The sequence below is a fragment of the Hemiscyllium ocellatum genome, chromosome 7 (assembly GCF_020745735.1).
Source record: "Hemiscyllium ocellatum isolate sHemOce1 chromosome 7, sHemOce1.pat.X.cur, whole genome shotgun sequence".
Classification (NCBI taxonomy): domain Eukaryota; kingdom Metazoa; phylum Chordata; class Chondrichthyes; order Orectolobiformes; family Hemiscylliidae; genus Hemiscyllium; species Hemiscyllium ocellatum.
Window position 1 is genome coordinate 65,730,679 of NC_083407.1, and position 21,176 is coordinate 65,751,854.

General features: G+C 39.5%; 1 protein-coding gene across 5 annotated transcripts in view; it reads left to right on the forward strand.

Annotated features, from left to right (window-relative positions):
• The window catches only part of LOC132817119 (mitogen-activated protein kinase kinase kinase 20-like), a 136,541-nt gene that overhangs the window by 56,759 nt on the left and 58,606 nt on the right, over nucleotides 1–21,176 (forward strand). For all 5 annotated transcript variants that reach the window (XM_060827302.1, XM_060827307.1, XM_060827306.1 and 2 more), the window contains exons 9-10: nucleotides 3,746–3,820; nucleotides 7,637–7,743. In XM_060827302.1, coding sequence (XP_060683285.1) covers nucleotides 3,746–3,820; nucleotides 7,637–7,743 — 182 coding nt within the window. The remainder of the gene's footprint in view (nucleotides 1–3,745; nucleotides 3,821–7,636; nucleotides 7,744–21,176) is intronic.

A 21,176-nucleotide genomic window follows, 5' to 3' on the forward strand; every position in this document is an offset into this window, starting at 1 on the left:
AATTCATTAAATGTCTCTGTGCTATAAATTTAAATAAATGGAGGAACAAGGAACAATGGAATTACAGTTCCTGGAATCATAGAATTCCCACTGTATGGAAGTAGGTTGTTCAGCCCATTGAGTCCACTCTGGTCCTCTCGAAAGCATCCCACCCTGACCCACAACCCTGCATTCCACATGGCTGATCCATTTAGTCTGCACATCGCTGGATGCCATGGGCAATTTAGAACAGCCAGTCCATCTATGCTAAACTGAAGCATCCGGCAGAAACAACGCAGACCCAAAGAGAACGTGCATACTCCAGACAGACAGTTGCCTGAGGGTGGAATTGAACCTGGGGTCCCTAGTGCTATGAGGCAGCAGTGCTAACGACTGAGCCACCATGCCATCTAAATCAGTCAGGGTCCCTTTGAATGGTGGAACAGACTCTAGGGGCTGAACAGGCCTACTCCTGTTCCAATGAATGGACATTATGCTATAGTCTGTCTTGCTCTAACAGATAAAACAGCATTGGAATTTTAATGGCGCAATTAAACATGGTTAATTTCCAGTCATTCAGTCATATGAGAGGGAGAATTAATTTTGAAAGTCATCTGAATTTTCATTGGAGTAGCTAGCCTCCATGGCCAGTTTTGCAGAAAATAAAAATCTGAAATCCGTGATGCCAAGAAATTAATAGGAAGAGGACTGCTAATTTCACTTCAAATGCCTGGGGTCCATAAGTATAGACACCAATAATTGCAGCAAGTACTGGACTTGTGCAGGAAACCAACGTGCAGGAAATGAAAAATAAATTCAAAAGATACAGGTGTTATTTTGTTTAAATCCTTCGAAATTAAAGTACTACAGAGCAATAATAAATTATGAATACGGCAAAATAAATTGTTATCAATCGAATGCATTGGATTTTGCAAATTGTTATATAAATGTAAAATGGAGTGCTAACTATGCTTTATGATATTATTTCTCATATAAGTCATGCACCACCTCCCAATCTGATTTTCTCCTGAGCTAATGCCTGGCAACTGTTACCTTGCAGAGTGCAGGTCAATCTACTTGTTTTCCTCAAAACTCCAGCCCCTACATTTTTTCCCTTCCTGCTGAGCTGCAGTCGCCACTTGCATTTTCTCCGTATCAAGCCCCAAGAGTCTCCAGTATCTCAGCTTCTATTAAACAGAAACAGCGATAACAATGACTTCACTTCAAACATATTTTATTGGTTACAAAGTATTTTGTGGTGGCCTGAGATTGTGGAAAATGGCATGTAAATGTGTCTTAATTATTAGTAGCATTTCACTATTATTAGGATAAATAAACTGATTGCTAGAATTAATAGATGAAATTTCTAAATTGATATCCCAATTTGAACATTCACTTTTAGAACTCATCTACATATACACTTGTACTGTTAGGCTCCATCATCAGCATTGGGCCTAGCTTCGCCACATTTTGTTCCTTGGCCAGTGTTGCTTGCAGGTTTCCCATTACCCACAGCCTGCATATTGCCTTAATGTTCACCCCTGCACGCTTTAAACAGCAGAAGATCCATTAGAAAAGTGTAAATGTACAGTGGAACCTTACTAATGCTATTTACATGTGGATGCAAGGAGAAGCTAATCATCTGGCATAAGAATAGAAATACAATCTGGGTTAAGGCCCTATAAACTCATTTTTGACAAAGGATTGCTATTGAAGATATTAATCTATATTCAAATGATTGACTTGTATGATCCCAGCATTTTTAAATTTGAGGTGTTCAATTTTTTGGTTAGTTATTTTTCTCCCAGTGATTGATTCCTTGCCCAATGTTACATACATGTGTACCATATTCTTGCAATTTTACAATGAAGTCAATTTTCTAATTTCGATACTACTCCCAAAATACTAAGTAATGTACTGAGAAATATAAGTTGTGTATCACATGTTGGAGCGGTACTTTGGTGTTTTTGTCAACTGGAACTGTATAGCAATCAATGTTTCAGTTCCTCAACGCCACCCTACTGTATCTTCCTCCCTCTTTCACATAGTTGGGCTGAATCTAGGTTGCCCTTAATGTAAATGCACAATCAAATACATATGCAGAAACATCTTACATGTTATCTTGTGCCCAGGGATTGAGTGAAGCTGCTTCTTTATTTTTAATTAACTGAAAACCATAGGTACACCATTTCAAGATGTAAAATATATGCAGTTCTGTTTCAGTAAACAGTACTATTAGCAATGAGATGAACATGCATAGGACATTTCAGTGGCTGCCAAATGGAATAGACTTACATGTAATAATTCCTTATTGTGTCGTTTATCTACTAGTTAAATATTCTCCTGATTGCTTGTGTGTAACTATGAGCATGTGATGTCAACCACTGATAACCAGCTTTCCCTCCAAGGAGGCAAAAGCGGAAATTGCTGGAAAAGCTCAACAGATCTGGCAGTATCACTGGAGAGAAATCAAAGTTGATGTTTCGAGTCCAGTGAGGAAGGGTCACTTGACCCGAAACATTAATTATCATTTCTCTCCAGAGATGCTGCCAGATCTGCTGAGCTCTTCCAGCAATTTCTGTTTTTGTCTCTGGTTTACAGTATCCACAGTTCTTTTTCTTCATTCCCTTGCAGGAAGTGTGTATGTGCAGCCGCTTCAAAGTTCTGCATACAGTGATTGGTATTGATGCACCAGTCACAGCATTGCCTTCAGATTCTGGATGTCTCTTGGGTAGAATGGGGAAATTTGGCCAGCTCACTATTTTCTTATTATCCATATATATATTTAGTGAGAACATGAGCAGACTTATCAGCAATGTTTCGTTCATTTCAACAGTTCACCATCCCTCTCTAAAAATTGCTGCTAAAGTTAAATCATATTACAAACTTATTCCGAATGTATACAAAAGAACTGAATTCTGCAGGTGAGGTGAGAGTGATTACCCTTGATATCAAGGCAGTATTTGACTGAGTTTGGTATCAAGGAGGCCAAGAGAAACTGGAGTTGACCAGAATTGATGAGGGAGAGCTCTTCACTGGTCAGAGTCATACCTCAACCAAAAGAAGATGTTTATGGTTATTCGATGCCAATAATTTGGGTTACAGGACATCACTGTAGGAGTTCCTTGGGCTTTTAATGTCCTAGCCCCAACTACCTTGATTATCCATCATCTTGTCAGAAGTGGAGATTTTCACTACTTTCTCAGAATTCAGTACCATTTGTGACACTTAAGGAACTGAAGCAACCGTGCCAACACACAACGAAATATGAGCAACCTTCATGCTTTGGCCGATGAGTGGAATGTAACATTGCTTTCACGTATGTACCAGGTAATCATTATCTCGAGAGAGAGAGAGAGAGAGAATCTACCCGTCTTTTCTTGACATTCAATGACATTACTATCAATGCATCACACGCCATGGCAATATTTCATCAAGCCTCCATTGATAGCACTTTCCAAACTCATGACCTCTGCCCACCTGAAAGTTTCCCTCCAAACCATACAGCATCCTAACATGGAGCTCTATTGTTGCTTGTTCACTCTTTTTGGTTCACAATTCTGGAACTCTTTCCTAGATGACATGAACTGCAATAGTTCAGCATCATCCTCTTGAGGGCAATTAGGGACTACCAACATGTCATCCTTGCCAACAATGCTCACATCCTGAAAGGAAATTAAAAGGTTCCCAGTTTGATTTATTCCATTATTAGTGCTTTTTTTTGAAGGATTATCTTTGTGTAATACATGTGCTATTTTTATTACAGAGGTTGACCATTCCGAAGGGCTGCCCTGCCAGTTTTGCGGAACTCTTGCATCAGTGCTGGGAAACAGATCCCAAAGTGCGTAGTGAGATTTAAAAGATTTTTTTTACGTTGAATGAATGCTGTTGATGACAGTTGGTTTGGGAGGAAGAAGAGACAGTTGAGGAGGTTCTGCTGTTACTTTACACTATTATTTAATACAAGATTTGCAGTCTTTGAAGACCCATGTTTTCATGGGCCAAATTAATCTCCATTTGACTTTCTATAAATTAAATAAATAGAAGAGACCATTTCTCAGTGGTGATGGATCTATTTTAGAGTTCCCTTGAGATTATCTACTGTATAAAATGGTGCCCTTTACTAATGTTCCAGTAATATATGACAATGAACACATCATAACCTTCTGTATTTTTGTTTTTAGACCTCCAAAAATGTTGATAGATTCCACAAATGTAACCATTTATAAACATAGTTCCTTCACACATCCAATGCAATGTTCCTAAAATGTACTGATTGAGAGGTACAGCAACTTACTGTGTTAAAAGTGTAAAGAAAGAAACAGCTGTGATTCAGTCGTTTATGGTGCTTTTATTTTGCAATCGTGTTACATTATACCAAACTCCAGGGCTCTTAGCTCCCAATTATGTTACTCACCTATTGTGGCTCTCCATATCCCGTAGGAGGTCAGCTTGAGAATACTGCCTTGCTTTCCTGTCCATGCATGCAGCAAAATGATGTCACTCTAGCTCTTAGTTTCTATCAGTTTCTAATTGGGCAGCTTGCCATGATCAGCAGTGTGCCACATTTCAGAGTCGCCACTATCCTTCTCCAAGCTACTATTACTAAATAGAACTGCACACTACCCTCCTGTACAAATACAATCAGCATCAATTATCTGAAAAATCAAGTACTATTCTTGCAGAAAATTACTGACGATCTTCACCACTTAGTGTGGATGGACTGTATTCTTGCTGCTGACATTGATGTCGTGACTCACATGTAATAGGCCAGAAGTGGAGTCAGTGAATGTGGCAGCAGCTTTCAAGATGGACACAACAGTGGTCTACTGCTGTCAGAATAATGAAGGTCATATTTATGAGTGCAGCTGCCAACAGGAGTACTGTGCACTTACTATCAGCTACTCACTTTTAACATAAGATTACCTCTAGAACTTTTGAGTCTGCTGGACTTCACCAAAATAATTTTAGATTCTGATATTTTGCAGTCGGCCCATTTTTATTTAGCATTTGGCTATTTAAAACAATGTATTTGTGGGCATTTCCTTTTCAAGTTTGTATTGTTGTTAGAGGTCAGTGCTTTACATATCCTCTTTCCTCTCTTTGGAAAAGAATAGTTGTACCGTCAATCACAGTTATCATGTTATGAGTTTGTTTTTTACAGAAGTGGATTAAATGTCACTGCAACATTGGTCACTTTTCTTGAAGCTATAGAAAATTACTAACTTTGACATGCTGATTCAGTACTAAAAGGTGTAAACATTGTTAAGAAAATAAAGTAAACAACAATAGTGCTATGATTACCCATAAATAAACAACCATTTAATTAATTAAGAATATGAGAACAGATCATAAAGTTCTAAAACCATTCAGTGAAATTGTAGTTGATTTGTAACTTAACTCCATCCATCTACCATGATTTTAAACTTCCTTGTCAAACAAAAGCCTATAGGTCTCAGATTTAAATTTCCTATTGAGCTGGCATCTACTGCTTTCTTGTGGGACTGGTTTCCTTGCTTGCACTATCCCTTATTTGAAGAAGTATTTCCTAAGTTATGACAATAGACAATAGGTGCAGGAGTAGGCCATTCTGCCCTTCAAGCCAGCACCACCTTCATTATGATCGTGGCTGATATCCTCAATCAGTATCCTGTTCCTGCCTTATCCCCATGACCCTTGCTTCCTCTATCCTTAAGAGCTCTATCCAACTCTTTCTTGAAAGTATCCAGGGACTTGGTCTCCACAGCCTTCTGGGGCAGAGCATTCCATCCACCCACCACTCTCTGGGTGAAGTTTCTCCTCAACTCTGTTCTAAGTGGACTACCCCTTATTTTTAAACTGTGTCCTCTGGTTCGGGACTCACCCATCAGCGGAAACATGCTTCCTGCCTCCAGAGTGTCCAATCCTTTAATAATCCTTCTCCTCTGAAATGCCTGGCTATGATTCTATTTATTTTCTAATCAACCTGTTTAGAGATGTTATTACATACCTCTGGAGCAGGTGGGATTTGAACCCAGGACTCCTGGCTCAGAGTAATGCTACTATGGTTATGAACCCTTCAAGTTGCCAAAAAAAATTTTCCATGTAGCGTAGTAACATACTTCAAAATCCTAAAAAATGATGAAATCCTCCCTTTAATCTTTATTCTATGGAATACAACCTGTTATGATCACTGAGACTGAAAATTTTAAAGTAAAATTTGAAGTTCCAGTTGACAACTGAATGGATAACTCAAGATTTTATGTTTTAAGACGTTTATAGTAGTCTAAAGGTACGATTAATTAATACTATTTTTGTAGGCAATTGACACTTGAATGTTCTGTGGTGACATGAATGCTTAATTTAAATAAGAAAACCATTTCGCAGTTATACTTTACAAGTACCTTATGTGTCATTCGATTACTGAAGACCCAGCTCAAAGTGATTCTTGTCTCCATCCAGTTTACATTGTACCTTTCCTTTCCCACCCTAGCAACTTCTAACCCCAGAATAATCAAGCAGTCAGTCATTCACAGTGAGCATTTTTCTAATGAATCACTTCCAGCTGGTAAATCTTTCAACCTTGACTCATATATCACAAATTTGATCTTTTCAATCTGTGCTCAAAATTCCAGCTGTATCTTTTCATGGTGAAACAGATTGTCAGCCTCTCCCAGATCCTAACAGACTGCCTTTATCTGGGTTTTCAGAGATAATTCTTGTCCTCTCTAGCCTATCTCCATAGCAGCATGAATTATATGGACTTTGTATCCAAGCAGCAATGCTGATTAACAATCCTTGTGACTGCAACTACACTCTATCCTGAAATCAAATGGAATATTAAAACATAATCGTTTACAACCCAACATTCTCAACACCTTCCTGGGTCTTCAGAAACTGTCAAACAACCGAACAATGTTATTGTAATTGTGTGTGTAAACTTTTCACCTTTCTTCTAACAAAACACCCCAGGCTTCCCTTAATATTTAACATATCAACTAGCACATAATCACTTCATTTTGTCCTAAATTTAAAGCACATTATAATGTTATAAAGCTTCATACTATCAATGAAGTCTAATTTATGTTCCTCCTAATATTCTACCCCTTTAATATTCTACCCCTTGGAAATCTCATTATGTTCAGGTGAGTCTGCACTGTATTACTTCCAAGAGCAGTATTTCCTGTCTAGACGACCAGAACAATTTACTCAACTCGACATGGTCCAGACAGAGATTTGCATAGTTGTAGCAAAACTTTCTTTCCCTTATAATCTTGCCCACTAATTATGAAGATTTGCCTTTTGTAGTCTTTATGATTTATTTTTATCTACTACTTTAGTAAACTATGGACCCATAAATCTTTTTGGATTTTTATTATTAAATAATGGTCAGATCTAACAATTTTTTGTCTAACAGAGGTGATCCAATACCTAACTGCTTCTGTAAGCCTTTTGCCCACTCACTGAATCTTTCAATAGCTCTTTGTAATTTTAGGCTCACGTTTTTACTATCCACTGTAGTACTGTACCTCAAGTCTGTGTTCATGCAATGTGTATATTTCAACCAGCTGTTAAATCCTTATCTTCCAATTAAGTTAAATATACAGAAGACACTGTGTACAGTATATATAACTATTTGATTACTGTATTTATGTTTGCTTGTTATTGGTTCCTACAGAAAAGGCCAAGTTTTAAGCAGGTCTTGGGGATTCTTGAGATTATGTCACATGACAGCAAACTTCCAGATCAGTGCAATTCCTTTCTGCATAATAAGGCTCAATGGAGGTAAGCTTATATCCTCTTTCAGCGTACTGGATGGTCATTTTAATCTGTTGAGTCTTTTAACTTTGGAATATATTGGAAATACTACAACTAGGTTATGGTTTTATTTCATTGCTATAGTATTAGAAAAGTGATACACACAGAACTGCAAGTTTGAATATGGTTGCCTTTTTGTGATACTTGAGGCGTCTGCATTTATGCTGTCTCTGATATGGTGTAAAATGGTTGGATTTGCCTTCGTTATGTACATAGTATGCTGTCACCGGCTGGAGTGCTGCACATCTAATGTTGACAGCACATTGTCAATACAGAAACTGTATTCTGCAATTCCACAATCCAAAGTATGTAAATAGGTTAAGTACTGATAGCTTTATCCTGTATTTAAATGTTTTTTGGCAGCTTAAGTGGAGATTATCACTTCCAAATTAACTTGATTCATTCATCTCACAAATTAACTCTAACTATTGCACAATTCTTAGTCATCTCTCGTGTTTGACAATGTTAATGGCTACTGAGGCTATCAATATGCACAGAAGATGATTGCCTGAACTGACGACTGTTGCCATGATGGAGAGAACTTCTGGATTTTGATATTTTTAACCTGTACAACTATAAATGTTATTACTTCAGCCAGAATCCAAAGGATTGAGTATTGAGATTAATTGTTATCACCAGAGCATCACTGAGGAATTGCATATTGTTGGAAAGTTTTTGATCATTAGAATAATAAAAATTATATAAATATAGCAGCAGTTGATGTAATTGATTATTACATATTGCCATTATTTCTATTTTGTTCAGAACTAAGATTATTTTTTAATAACCTAAAAATTGGAAAGCTGACTAACTTTCTGCTCACAGCTGATGACAGGTCACATAGTTGAGATATTCCAGGGTACTTATCACTCATGGTATTAGAGTCATTATCTACAGAAAATACAATAGCAAAATATTGAGGAAGAAAATTACTAATAAAGATAAAACAAATCAAAAGATTTGTATATGATATTAAGGCAATTATTTGGAATGACTAATTAACAGAGCTGATCCAAATTTCAAAATTGTAATGTTGGGATCAATTGATATGGCAGCTGCAGCTTTAAGTAGAAACAGGAACTTAGCTGCATTTGGTTTGAATTGCAATAAATACATTTTATTGTTCAATAGTTCCCATTCAGTTCTGTATTAAGCAACTATAGAGTCATAGAGACGTACAGCATGAAAACAGACCCTTCGGTCTAACCTGTGCATGCCGACCAGATATCCCAACCCAACCCAATCTAGTCCCACCTGCCAGCACCCAGCCCATATCCCTCCAAACTCTTCCTATTCATATACCCATCCAAATGCCTCTTAAATGTTGCAATTGTACCACCCTCCACCACATCCTCTGGCAGCTCATTCCATATTAAACAGAACTATATTCTTACAACAACCGTGGTTGTATTAGAAGGACAATCTTGGCAGAGGGAGATGTTTATAGCAAGGAGAACAACACAAATGGGCTTGTAATACATATCATTAATGTTTTGCAACCAAACTGTTGCATCAAGAAAATCAAATATGACAAACATTTACTCTCTGATTGGAAAAAGTGAGCCTGAGCATGTGGTGAAGAGTTATTTTTATTTGTGACATGATATCATATAAATAGCATATCTCCCAGATAAAAGCATAGAGGCAGTGACTCAGCGGAGACTAATGAGTGTTAACAGGGTTTGCATATTGCAGTTGTATACTGTAACATCGGCGTCATGCCTCCTAATGTATGTTGTTGTGGTTGATGTAACACATTATGTGTTATTTTAATTTAGAGATTATGTTGGTGCTAAGATGCAGAAAATGTTCTATAGATTGTGCCAATATTCATACCTTCATAAGATTGAAATGTGAAACCAAAGTTCTTGAGCAAGTTGAAAAACGTGATTTCCAAAGATATTGAATGAATTGGATATCATAACTATTAAATGCTGCCCTATTTGAATAAAAAGTTTTCAGTAAATAGCTCATTAGGAAGTAAAGCAGGCATATGGGTTTCACAGAAAATGCTTGTAATTAAGGAAATGATTCCAAAAACAAAGATGAAAATCATAGAAACCCATGTAATAAAAATGGGATTTGACTTAATCCATCAGAGTAAACCTAGAAACATTATGGAGGTAATATCAGGTGTTGTTATTAAGACTAAATCTGTTCATTGCATAAATAATTCCTTAACAGATTCATTTGTTGTTCTCTCCATGCCCAGTTGAGAAATTGGCACTCTATCTGTCTTGATACGTTTTAGTGCAGAACAGTCAAGCATTGTCAAAAGATATGCAAAAGACAGTTAGGTTTATAGGAAAGAGGAGCAAAGTAGTAATGTCACTGCATTAGTAATTCAGAAACAGGGGTTAAAGCTGAGAACATAGGTTCAAATGCTACCATGATAGCCGGTGAAATTTAAATTAAGTTAATATATCTGGAATATAAAACCATTCTCAAAATCTAGGCCATAATAATCATTGCTTTTTCTAAAATCTCAGATGGGTCACTAATGTCCTCAAGGGAAGAAAATATGTTTTCCTTACGTATTCTGGCCTACATGTGGCTTTAGAGGTATAATAACGTGGTTGTCTCTTAACTGCCCTCTGAAATGACTGAGCAAACCATTCAGTTTCACGAACCGTTAGGGATGGAAAACAAGTGCAGGCTTTGCCATTGACAGTCACATTCCATGTATGAATAATAAAAAAAAGAATAATCTTGCAGCATAGGGGGTAACATTTTGCCTCTGAACTGGGAACTCCAGGCTCTGGAAGGTGACTCCAGGTTGAGAATTAAGTTCTAAATACTACCAACAGATGCCAGTGACAGTGGTGAGAATGGAACATTAGCTAGGAAAGAATCAGAGCCTCTTCCAGCAATGTTCATAGCTCTACACTCCAACATGCATGTACAAGTGAATGTTGCCATAGCAACCTGGATGTCTTGGTAGGGCTGATTGGCTCAGTTAGTTGGAACCCAGTGTGGATCAGCTTGATGGCAAAAGCACTCAGTTCAATTCTTCTTTCCTTACCTGTGGTAGATGTTGTGAAGGTATGGGTCAGATCTACCTACAGATAAAGGATTACATTTGTTTTTGCTCATGACCTTTCCTCAAAAATTTGTTTGGGATTGGGAACCACTACTTGTGACAGGTAATATCTTGCATCTTATTAAGTTTAATGGTGCAGAGGTAAGGTAGACACAGTAACTGTTGAGTCACATTGGGTGAAGCAGTGATCTGGACAGCATGGATCAATTCCAGCATGATCCCAGAAAAGGAAGGAATTTGAAAATTGAAGTTGGTGACCATTTCAGGATGCTTAGGATATTTTTGATAGAAATGCCATGAAAAAAACTATTACAACGTCAATTACAGAGTCATAGATATATACAGCATGTAAACAGACCCTTCGGTCCAACTCACCCATGCTAACCAGTTATCCTAAATTGTTCTAATCCCATTTGCCAGCATTTGGCCCACATTTCTTTAAATCCTTCCTATTCATATATCCTTCCAGATACCTTTTAAATGTTGTTATTGTACCAGCCTCCACCACTTCTTCTGGCAGTTCATTTCATACACACACCACCCTCTGTATGAAAAAGTTGCCCCTTAGGTCCTTTTTAAATCTTTGCCCTCTCACCTTAAACCTATACCCTCTGGCTTTGGACTCTCCTATTCCAGTGAAAAGATCTTATCTATTCACCCTATCCATTGCCCCTCATGATTTTATATATCTCCATAAGGTCACCCCTTAGCCTCCGATGTTCCTGGGAAAATAGCCCCAGCCTATTAAGTCTCTTCCTGTAGCTCAAATCCTCCAACCCTGGCAAAATGCTTGTAAATCTTTTCTGAACGCTTTCAAGTTTCATATCCCTCCTGTATCAAGAAGACCAAAATTGCAATTAGTACTCTGAAAGTGGCCAAACCAATGTCTTGTACACCTGCAATATGACCTCGCAGCTCCTATACTCAATGCACTGATCAATACCAAACGCTTTCTTCACTATCCTGTCTCCACGTTCAAGAAACTATGAACCTGCACTCCAAGGTCTCTTTGTTAAGCAACATTCCCCAGGACCTTACTATTAAATGTATAAGTCCTGCGCTGAATTGCCTTTTTAAAATGCAGCACCTCACATTTATCAAAATTAAACTCCATCTGTCAGTCCTAGGCCCATCGGCCCATCTGATCAAGGTTCCGTTGTACTCTGAGGTCACCTTCTTTGCTGTCCACTACACCTCCAATTTTGGTGCCATTTGCAAACTTACTAACTATACCTCCTGTGTTCATATCAAAATCATTTATATAAATGACAAAAAGCAGTGGACCCAGCACCAGTCCTCATGGCGCATCACTCTCACAGGCCTCCAGTCTGAAAATCAACCCACTGACTTCCAGTGTCAAGCCAGTTCTGTATCCAAATGGCTGCTTCTCCCTGTATTTCATTTGATTGTTCTTTAGAGAAAACCAAGTTCCAGAGAGGGAGGGCAATAGAAAAATAGGTATTTACAGGTTAACATCTGTCACTGGGAAAATTCTAGAATTTGTTATAAGGGATATATTGCAAAATATTTAGAAAGGCATAATAAATTTAGGTGGCACGGTGACACAGTGGTTAGCACTCCTGCCTCACAGCGCCAGAGACCCGGGTGCAATTCCCACCTTGGGCAACTGTCGGTGTGGAGTTTGCACATTCTCCCCATGTCTGTGTGGGTTTCCTCCGGGTGCTCCGGTTTCCTCCCACAGTCCAAAGATGTGCAGGTTAGGTGAATTGGCCATGCTAAATTGCCAGTAGTGTTAGGTGAAGGGGTAAATGTAGGGGAATGGGTCTGGCTGGGTTGCTCTTCAGAGGGTCGGTGTGGACTTGTTGGGCCGAAGGGCCTGTTTCCACACTGTAAGTAATCTAAATCTAAAATTCAAGAAAAATTAGCACAGCTTCAAAAGATAGAAATTTTGCTTGACATATTAATCACACTTCTTTTGAGGAGTTAATAAACAGAATAGATAAAGGAGAATCAGCAGATGTAATATGCAATATATGGATTTCCAAAAGACATTCTGTGAAGTGCTAATCATAAGGCTATTCAATAAGCATTCAAGGTGTTTGTGAAGCATATTAGCATAGATAAAGGATTGACTGTGTAATAGACAAAGAGTTGGGAAAAAAAGGGTTATTTTCAGGATGGCAAGCTATAACTAGTGGTGTGCCAATGGGATCATTGCTAATGCCACAGTTATTTAACATATATTAATGACTCGCATGACAGAAGTGAATTAATATAGCCATGTTTGCAGATGACACAAAAATAGGATGGAGTGCAAGTAATGACACAAAGTGTTTGCAAAGGGACATAGAAAGGTTAAGTGAGTGGGCAAAATTTTGGCAGATGAAATATAATGTGGGAAAATATATGGTTATGAACTTTGACAGGAAGAATACAAGAGAAGAATATTATTTAAATGGAAAAAGACTGCAAAAATGTGCAGCACAGAGATTTGGAGTCCTTGTGCATGTATCACAGAAAGCTAGCATGCAAGTTCAGTGGATGATAGGGAAGGCAAGTGGACTGTTGGCCTTTATTTCAAAAGGAAATTCAAAGGAATGTCTTGCTAAAATTATACTAGGCACTAGTCAGATCATACTTAGAACACAATGAACAGATTTGGGCTCCTTATCTAAGGAAAGATATACTAACATTGGATGCACTTCAGAGAAGGTAAGGTTTACTGGGTTGAGTTTGGGCATGGAGAGCATTTTCTAAAGATGTGAGGTTGAGTAGGTTGGGCTTATACTCAGTGGAGCTTAGAAGATTGATATCTTCCTAAATCCTATTAAAATACACAAGATTTTTAAAGGTCTTGATAGGGTAGATGCGAATAGATTATTCAAACAGCTTAGGATCAGAAGGCAGCAGTTCAAAGTAAGGGGTTACCATTTAAGACAGAGTTAAGAAGGAATTCCTTCTCTCAGTGGGTAGTGAATTTATGAATGTCTGTGACCAGGCATGGGATATTCTGAAAGGGGAGGGTAAGCAGCCAGAGGTTGTGGTTGATATTGGTACTGACGACATAGGAAGGTTGAGAACACACCAGATGGCCTCCTTCTTTAGAGACCGCAATTTCCCTTCCCACGTGGTTAAGGATGCCCTCCAAAGCATCTCGTCCACATCCCACACCTCAGACCCCACCCCTCCAACCCGTAACAAGGACAGAAACCCCCGGTACTCACCTTCCACCCTACCAACCTTCGCATAAACCAAATCATCTGACGACATTTCCGCCACCTCCAAACGGACCCCACCACCAGGAATATATTTCTCTCCCCACCCCTTTCTGCCTTCCGCAAAGACCATTCCCTCCGTGACTACCTGGTCAGGTCCATGCCCCCCAACAACCCACCCTCCCATCCTGGCACCTTCCCCTGCCACCGCAGGAATTGCAAAACCTGCACCCACACCTCCTCCCTTACCTCCATCCAAGGCCCCAATGGAGCCTTCCATATCCATCACAGTTTTACCTGCACATCCAACAATATCATTTATTGTATCCGTTGCTCCCGATATGGTTTCCTCTTCATTAGGGTTTCCTCTTCAATCAACCACGCCGCCCTGTGGCCCAACATTTCACCTCCCCCTCCCGCTCAGCCAAGGACATGGAGGTCCTGGGCCTCCTTCATCACCGCTCCCTCACCACCCGACACCTGGAGAAAGAACGCATCAATGTGGACTTCACCAGTTTCCTCATTTTCCCTTCCTGCACCTCATCCCAGTTCCAAACTTCCAGCTCAGCACTGTCCCCATGACTTGTCCTACCTCCATCCTCAACCCCATTCACCTATTGGACTCAATGTTACTTTCTCCCCACCCCCACCCTCCTCTCATTTATCTCTCCACCTTACAGTCAGTCTGCCTCTATTCCTGATGAAGGGCTTTTGCCCAAAACGTTGATTTTTCTGCTTCTCGGATGCTGCCTGAACTGCTGTGCTTTTCCAGCGCCACTCTATTCCAGAATCTGGTTTCCAGCATCTGCAGTCATTGTTTTTACCTAGGGTCCCTCATGGCAGGCTGATACAGAAGGTAAAGTCATATGGGATCCATGATGAGCTGCTAAGATGGTTACAGTACTGGCTCAGTCATGGACAGTATGTAGCAATGGAAGGATGGTTTTCAGATAGGAGATCAATGTTGTTCCGCAGGGATCAATGCTGGGCCTACTTTTATTTGTAATATATAAATGATTTGGAGGAGAATGTAGTGGCATAATTAGTAAGTTTGCAGATAACACAAAGATTCAGGGAGCTGTGAATAGTAAGGAAGATTTCCAGGGATAAAGCAGGATATGGATTAGATGGATACTTGAATGGACAAACAACAGATGGAGTTTAATCCAGACAAATGTGATGTGATGCATTTTGGGAGATCTAATACAGGAGGGAAGTATACAGTAAACGGCAGAATCCTTAATAGCATCAACACAGAGAGAGATCTGGATGTACAGGTCCACAGTTCCCTGAAAGTAGCAACAATAAGATGATCAAGGAGACATTTTTACCTTCCTTGGGTGGGGCATAGAGTACAAAAATTGGCAAGTCATGTTGCAGCTATATTGAACTTTATTTAGCTAACATTTGGATTATTGTGTACAGTTCTGGGGGCCACACTACCAGAAGGATATGGAGGATTTGGGGAGGATACAGAAACTTCTTACCAGGATATTGTTTTACCAGGGCATTAGCTATGATGATAGATTGGACAAACTTGGTTGGTTTTCACTTGAATGTTGAAGAATGAGGGGTAACTTGATAGTAGTTTACAAAGTTACGAGAGGCATGGATAAAATAGATAGTCGGAATCATTTTCCCAGGGTAGAAATGCCTATTACTAGAGAACATGCATTTAAGGTAAAAGGGGGCAAGTTTAAAGGAAATGTGAGAGACAAGCGTTTTACACAGACGGTGGTAAATACGTGGAATGCACTGAGAAGGTGTGGAGGTGGAAATAATAGCGTTTAAGAGGCATCTTGACAGATATAAAAGGCAGGACAGAGTTGAGACAAAATAATTTTCAGTTTGAAAAGGCATCATATGTTGGGTAGTCCTGGTGGGCGAAAGGGCCTATTTCTATTCCATACTGTTCTTTGTTTTTTATATCTGGATCATTGGGATCTCTTCCAGGGCAGATGAGACTGTACAAAAAGTGTGTGTTGAACCTAAACTGGAGTGTCATCTAATATCTTTGCAGGAAGGTTTGCTAGTGCTACTTGGAAGTTTTAAACCAGTGTGGCAGGGGGTAGAAACCAGAGCAGAAGGTCAGCATGTAGAGAGTGATTGAGGAGAATGTAGAGGTTAAATCAAATAACTACTACGATGAAAAAGGAATGGCCAGATTAATAGATACAAAGGGACTGGCGGTCTTCAAATGTATTTATTTTAGTACAATGATTATAACAGGTAAGGCAGATGAGCTTAGACCTCGGATTAATACATGGGACATTAGTACCATGGTGTGCTAGCCACTGCAGAAACTTAGTTGATAGAAGTATAGGACTGGCAGCTCAACATTGCATGGTTTAGATGTTTCACACATGAGAGAGAGCAATGTATAAGGGGTGTGGGAGTTATATTATTGATTAAGGGGAATGTCACATCTCCACCAAAGAGGATGTCTTGGAAGGCTCATCCAATGAGGCCATTTGGGTAGAACTCAGGAATAAGAAAGGTGCAGTCATTATGATGGGGTTATACTATAGGCCTCCCAATAGCCACTGGGAGATAGAGGAGCAGTTATGTAAGAAAAGCATGGAAAGGTTTAAAAACAACAGCGTTGTTGTAGTGAGGGATTTTATATTTCCCAAAATATGACTGGGACTCCCTTAGTGCCAGGGGCTTGAATGAGCTAGAATTTGTTAGTTGCATCCAGAGGGGGGTTCTTGAAACAGTATGTACATAGTCCAACTTGGGAAGGGGCCACACAGACCTTGCTTTGTGTAATGAGACTGGCCAGGTGATCAAAGTTTCAGTGGGGGAGCATTTTGGGAACTGTGGTCATAATTCTGTAAGTTTTAAGAATAATTGGATAAGGATACAATTGGTCCTCAGATGAAAGAGCTAAAGTGGAAAAAGGGTAATTACAACAGTATTAGGCTGGAACTGGAAATATTAGATTGAGGGTAGTTGTTTGAGAGTAAATTCACATCTGAGTGGGAGTGTTTTAATGGTTAGCTATTCAGAGTTCGAGGCCAGCATGCTCCTGTGAGGATGAAAGATAAAGATGGCAACATTTGGGAACCCTGGATGACAAGAGATGTTGGAAGAGTTGTTCAAAAGAGAAAGGAAGCATATGTAAGGTTCAGGGAACAAATCAAATAAAGCCCTTGAGGAATGTAAAGGGAAGCAGGAAAGAATTTAAGGAATTAGGAGTGCTAAAAGTGGCCATGAAATGATCTTGGCAAGTAGGATAATGGAAAATCCCAGAACATGTATAAAGAGCAAGACAGTACCAAGGGAAAGATTGGGTCCACTCAGGGGCAAAGAAGGGAATTGAAGTGTGAAGCTAGAGGAAGCGGGTGAAGTCCTTAATGAGTGTCTTGATGCAGCTTCTTTTGTGTGTGTTGGGGTTATTCAAAAGGGCCACAACACACTGCAGTACACCAGAACTGCAAAAAGAGAAAGAAGAACACCTATACAATGTATTCTCCAAAATCAGATACCCACGTAATTTCATCAACAGATGCCTAAGGGAAAGACAATGGAACGAGGACATGCCACAACCCAAAGGACTAGCCACCCTACCATACATCAAGAGCATTTCCAAACTGCGCAAAATAGTACTGGCTGCAAGATACATCAAATCTCCTGTTCCTTGGATGCTGCCTGACCTGCTGCGCTTTTCCAGCAACACATTTTCAGCTCTGATCTCCAGCACCTGCAGACCTCACTTTCTCCTCCTGGCTGCAAGATAAACCATTACAGTAGACCCTATGTATGAAATATGTTTAATAGGAGATAAATTTGATACTTAACTGTGCAAATTGTAGGCTGTACATATGTGATGCACAATTCTGCTTTTAAATATGAAAGAATAGACTGAAAAATGGTAAGAAATTTGTGATATTTTGTTATCAGTATAGCAGCTGGCAGGACATAACCATTAAGTGATAAACTGCAGTTACCTCTTACCACGCATGTGTTCAGAAAACCAATTATTTAATTCCAGTGAGATCACCAGCATGCCAGTAGCATATATTTTGAATTAATTTCCTTTTTATGATGACTTTCACCATACTAAATAATAAATTTGCACCAACAGCATATAGGAAAATAATTCAGCTTTAAATTCTTGGGGGGAATATACAATCCACTCGGCTTTGAAAGGTGTAAGAATCTATTCTCTGAATGTCTTAGTAAATAATACACTGTCTGGTATGGTACTAAGCCATGAAGATCAAGAAACTCCTTAACTTCAGTTCTTGATTTGTATGAAGATAGCTGATCTCAGTTGGCACAGTTGCAGAAATGCTGCAGTTAGTTCAGCACTGTGTACATATGGTCTTTATTGAAAATGGGCCAACTTGAATTTCTGGTTTGTTACAACATAAAACTCAATGTATACAGATGTCATGAAACAGAAAATGCAGCAATTAGAAATCAACGTTGTGATGTATTTTTTTTAAAAACACCATTGAAAACTGTAAAACTTTTTTTAAAAAAAGGTAAAACTGGTTTAGCAAGATTCTGTTGTTAATAGTTTCAAATTATAGTCATGGTGGGGCAGATGAAAAGACATCAATATTTTTAGATCTTTACATCAATACTAACGAATCAGAAACACTTGCTTGCTATGAGAGTTGACGATCTATTTCTTAACATGGATGTCACACACACTGCTCTCAGATGATCTCACAAGTCAGCTGCTGCATTCTGGCAGTGAGCAATGATGTAAAAAAACTTCTGTTAACGTTTTATGAAAGCCAAACAGACATTCAAAATATTTATTACAAAAATTGTTTAATTATTCCTGTCTTTATAATATTAATTTTCAGACAGTATGCAAGTACTCAGCTATTTAAGTATAAGTTGTAAATACTGAAAAGAATGGGAAAGAAGTGTAGAGCAGGGCACTGGGACGTTATGAGAAATGAAGTGGCGGTTACGCACAGATGAGTTCAGCACAGATGTCTGTGAATTCATCTAGAATGCCCTTCCCAAAGATAAAGTGATCATCCTTGGATATTCAATGCTAGAATTGACTGTGACAGCCTGCCAAGGAAGGGAGCACCCAGAAACCATGGAATTGGAAACTGCATTGGAAATGAATATTTACTCTATTCAGAAATCTATTCAGAAAATCAACAGGCCAAAACCAACAACTTTCAACAAAAAGACCACTTCAAGACAAAATGGGTACATCTCCGCACTAAACGCTAGCACTTGAAAGACTATGTCTTGGTGCTCCAGTGAGACCTAAAGGATGTCCTGCATTCTCATCCTGTGCTGATTGGGATGCAGACACTGGTTTGTTCATTTAAAGCTGAACTTTTACTTCAAGTTTAAGTCCAAGAACAGACCTAGTGACAACTCAAAGTTTGAGTCAGCAATCTGCAAATGTCATCTTAGAGTCATAGAGATGTACAGCATGGAAACAGACCCTTCGGTCCAACCCGTCCATGCCGACCAGATATCCCAACCCAATCTAGTCCCACCTGCCAGCACCCAGCCCATATCCCTCCAAACCCTTCCTATTCGTATAGCCATCCAAATGCCTCTTAAATGTTGCAATTGTACCAGCCTCCACCACAGCCTCTGGCAGCTCATTCCATACACGTACCACCCTCTGCGTGAAAACGTTGCCCCTTCGATCTCTTTTATATCTTTCCCCTCTCACCCTAAATCTATGCCCTCCCCAACCCCAGGGAAAAGACTTTGTCTATTTACCCTATCCAGGCCCCTCATAATTTTGTAAACCTCTATAAGGTCACCCCTCAGCCTCCGACACTCCAGGGAAAACAGCCCCACCCTGTTCAGCCTCTCTCTATAGCTCAAACAACCTACAGGCCAGACTGGAACACTCTGATCTCACTGTTGTTTCCACTCAGACTAACTCTGGGAACACACCAAAGCTGTAATATTGGATACTTCTAATTAAGTCATCAGAATCGACACCAGGGAGAATAGGGATCAGTTTGATGAAAATGACAATGAAAAGGTCAGCTTATAAGGCTCACACATGGCTCAACCAAAGGAACTGAGAGGAATTGACGATCAGCCACCAAGCACACAGCACACTTCAGGGTAAATGGAGGAACTTTCAAAATAACTGGTGGGTCATACTTGTGGAAAAATCTCAATGGCATGCTGTTACTGGTAGCAAATGAAGCTTCTATGAAGCACTGAAATCTATGTACCAGCATATCAAACCCAAAATCCCCGAGGATCACTGATGGCAGGACAGTACACACTGATGAAAAGTCAGTACTGGTTTGCTTGTCAGAGCACTTTGAAATGGTCTTCAGCACCAAGTACACAGTACACAAGACTGGTGTCAACTGCATCTAACAATAAACTTAATATATTGGCATTCCTGTGAGAAATGTGACTGGTACCGATCAGATGAAGAGCAACAAAGCCCAGGAGTCAACAGAATTCCTCCTGAAGTCTTAAAGCATGGTGGCACTACCCTACATACCAAACCCCATGAGGTTTTCATGGCCTGCTGGAAGCAGGACAGCAGTGCACAGAATCTTCATGATGCCATTATTATCATTGTGTACAAACACAAAACAGAAAGGTCAGATTGCTGTAACTACCATGAAATTCATCCTCTTTTTTTTTACTGGCAAGATCCTGGCTAGAATACTTCTGAACAGCAGAAAGAAACCTCCCACAGAGCCATTGCAGGTTCACCAGCACCAGAGGAACCCCAACAAGATACTTATGTTCAGACAAATACATGAGGTATGATCTGAGTAAAACAAAGGGCCTATATGTCACTTTTGTAAATCTCACCAACACAATAAACACTGTAAGCAGAACTAAACTTTGGAAAATCTTTGAAAAACAGATTCCTGGTTATGATGCAGCAGCTTCATGAAAATCAGGATAGACAAATACGACAGTGACCTCTCAAATCCCTTCTAAATCTTCAATGGTGTGAAACAGGGATGTGTACCAGCCAGAGTCCTATTCATCATCACCGTCAGCATGCTGCTGTAGAAGGCAAGAGAATAATTCCTGTGATAGTTCATGTCTCGCCTCCAAACTGATGGATTTCTTTTCAACTTCTGACATCTGAATGTCGTTTTGCTGATGATTGTGCTCTCTTGACTCACAGGCAGTCAAACCTGCAGTGGCGCCAAGTCATGGATCCTTTATGAGCGCTTCCACCAATGCTACCACTGCAACATCCT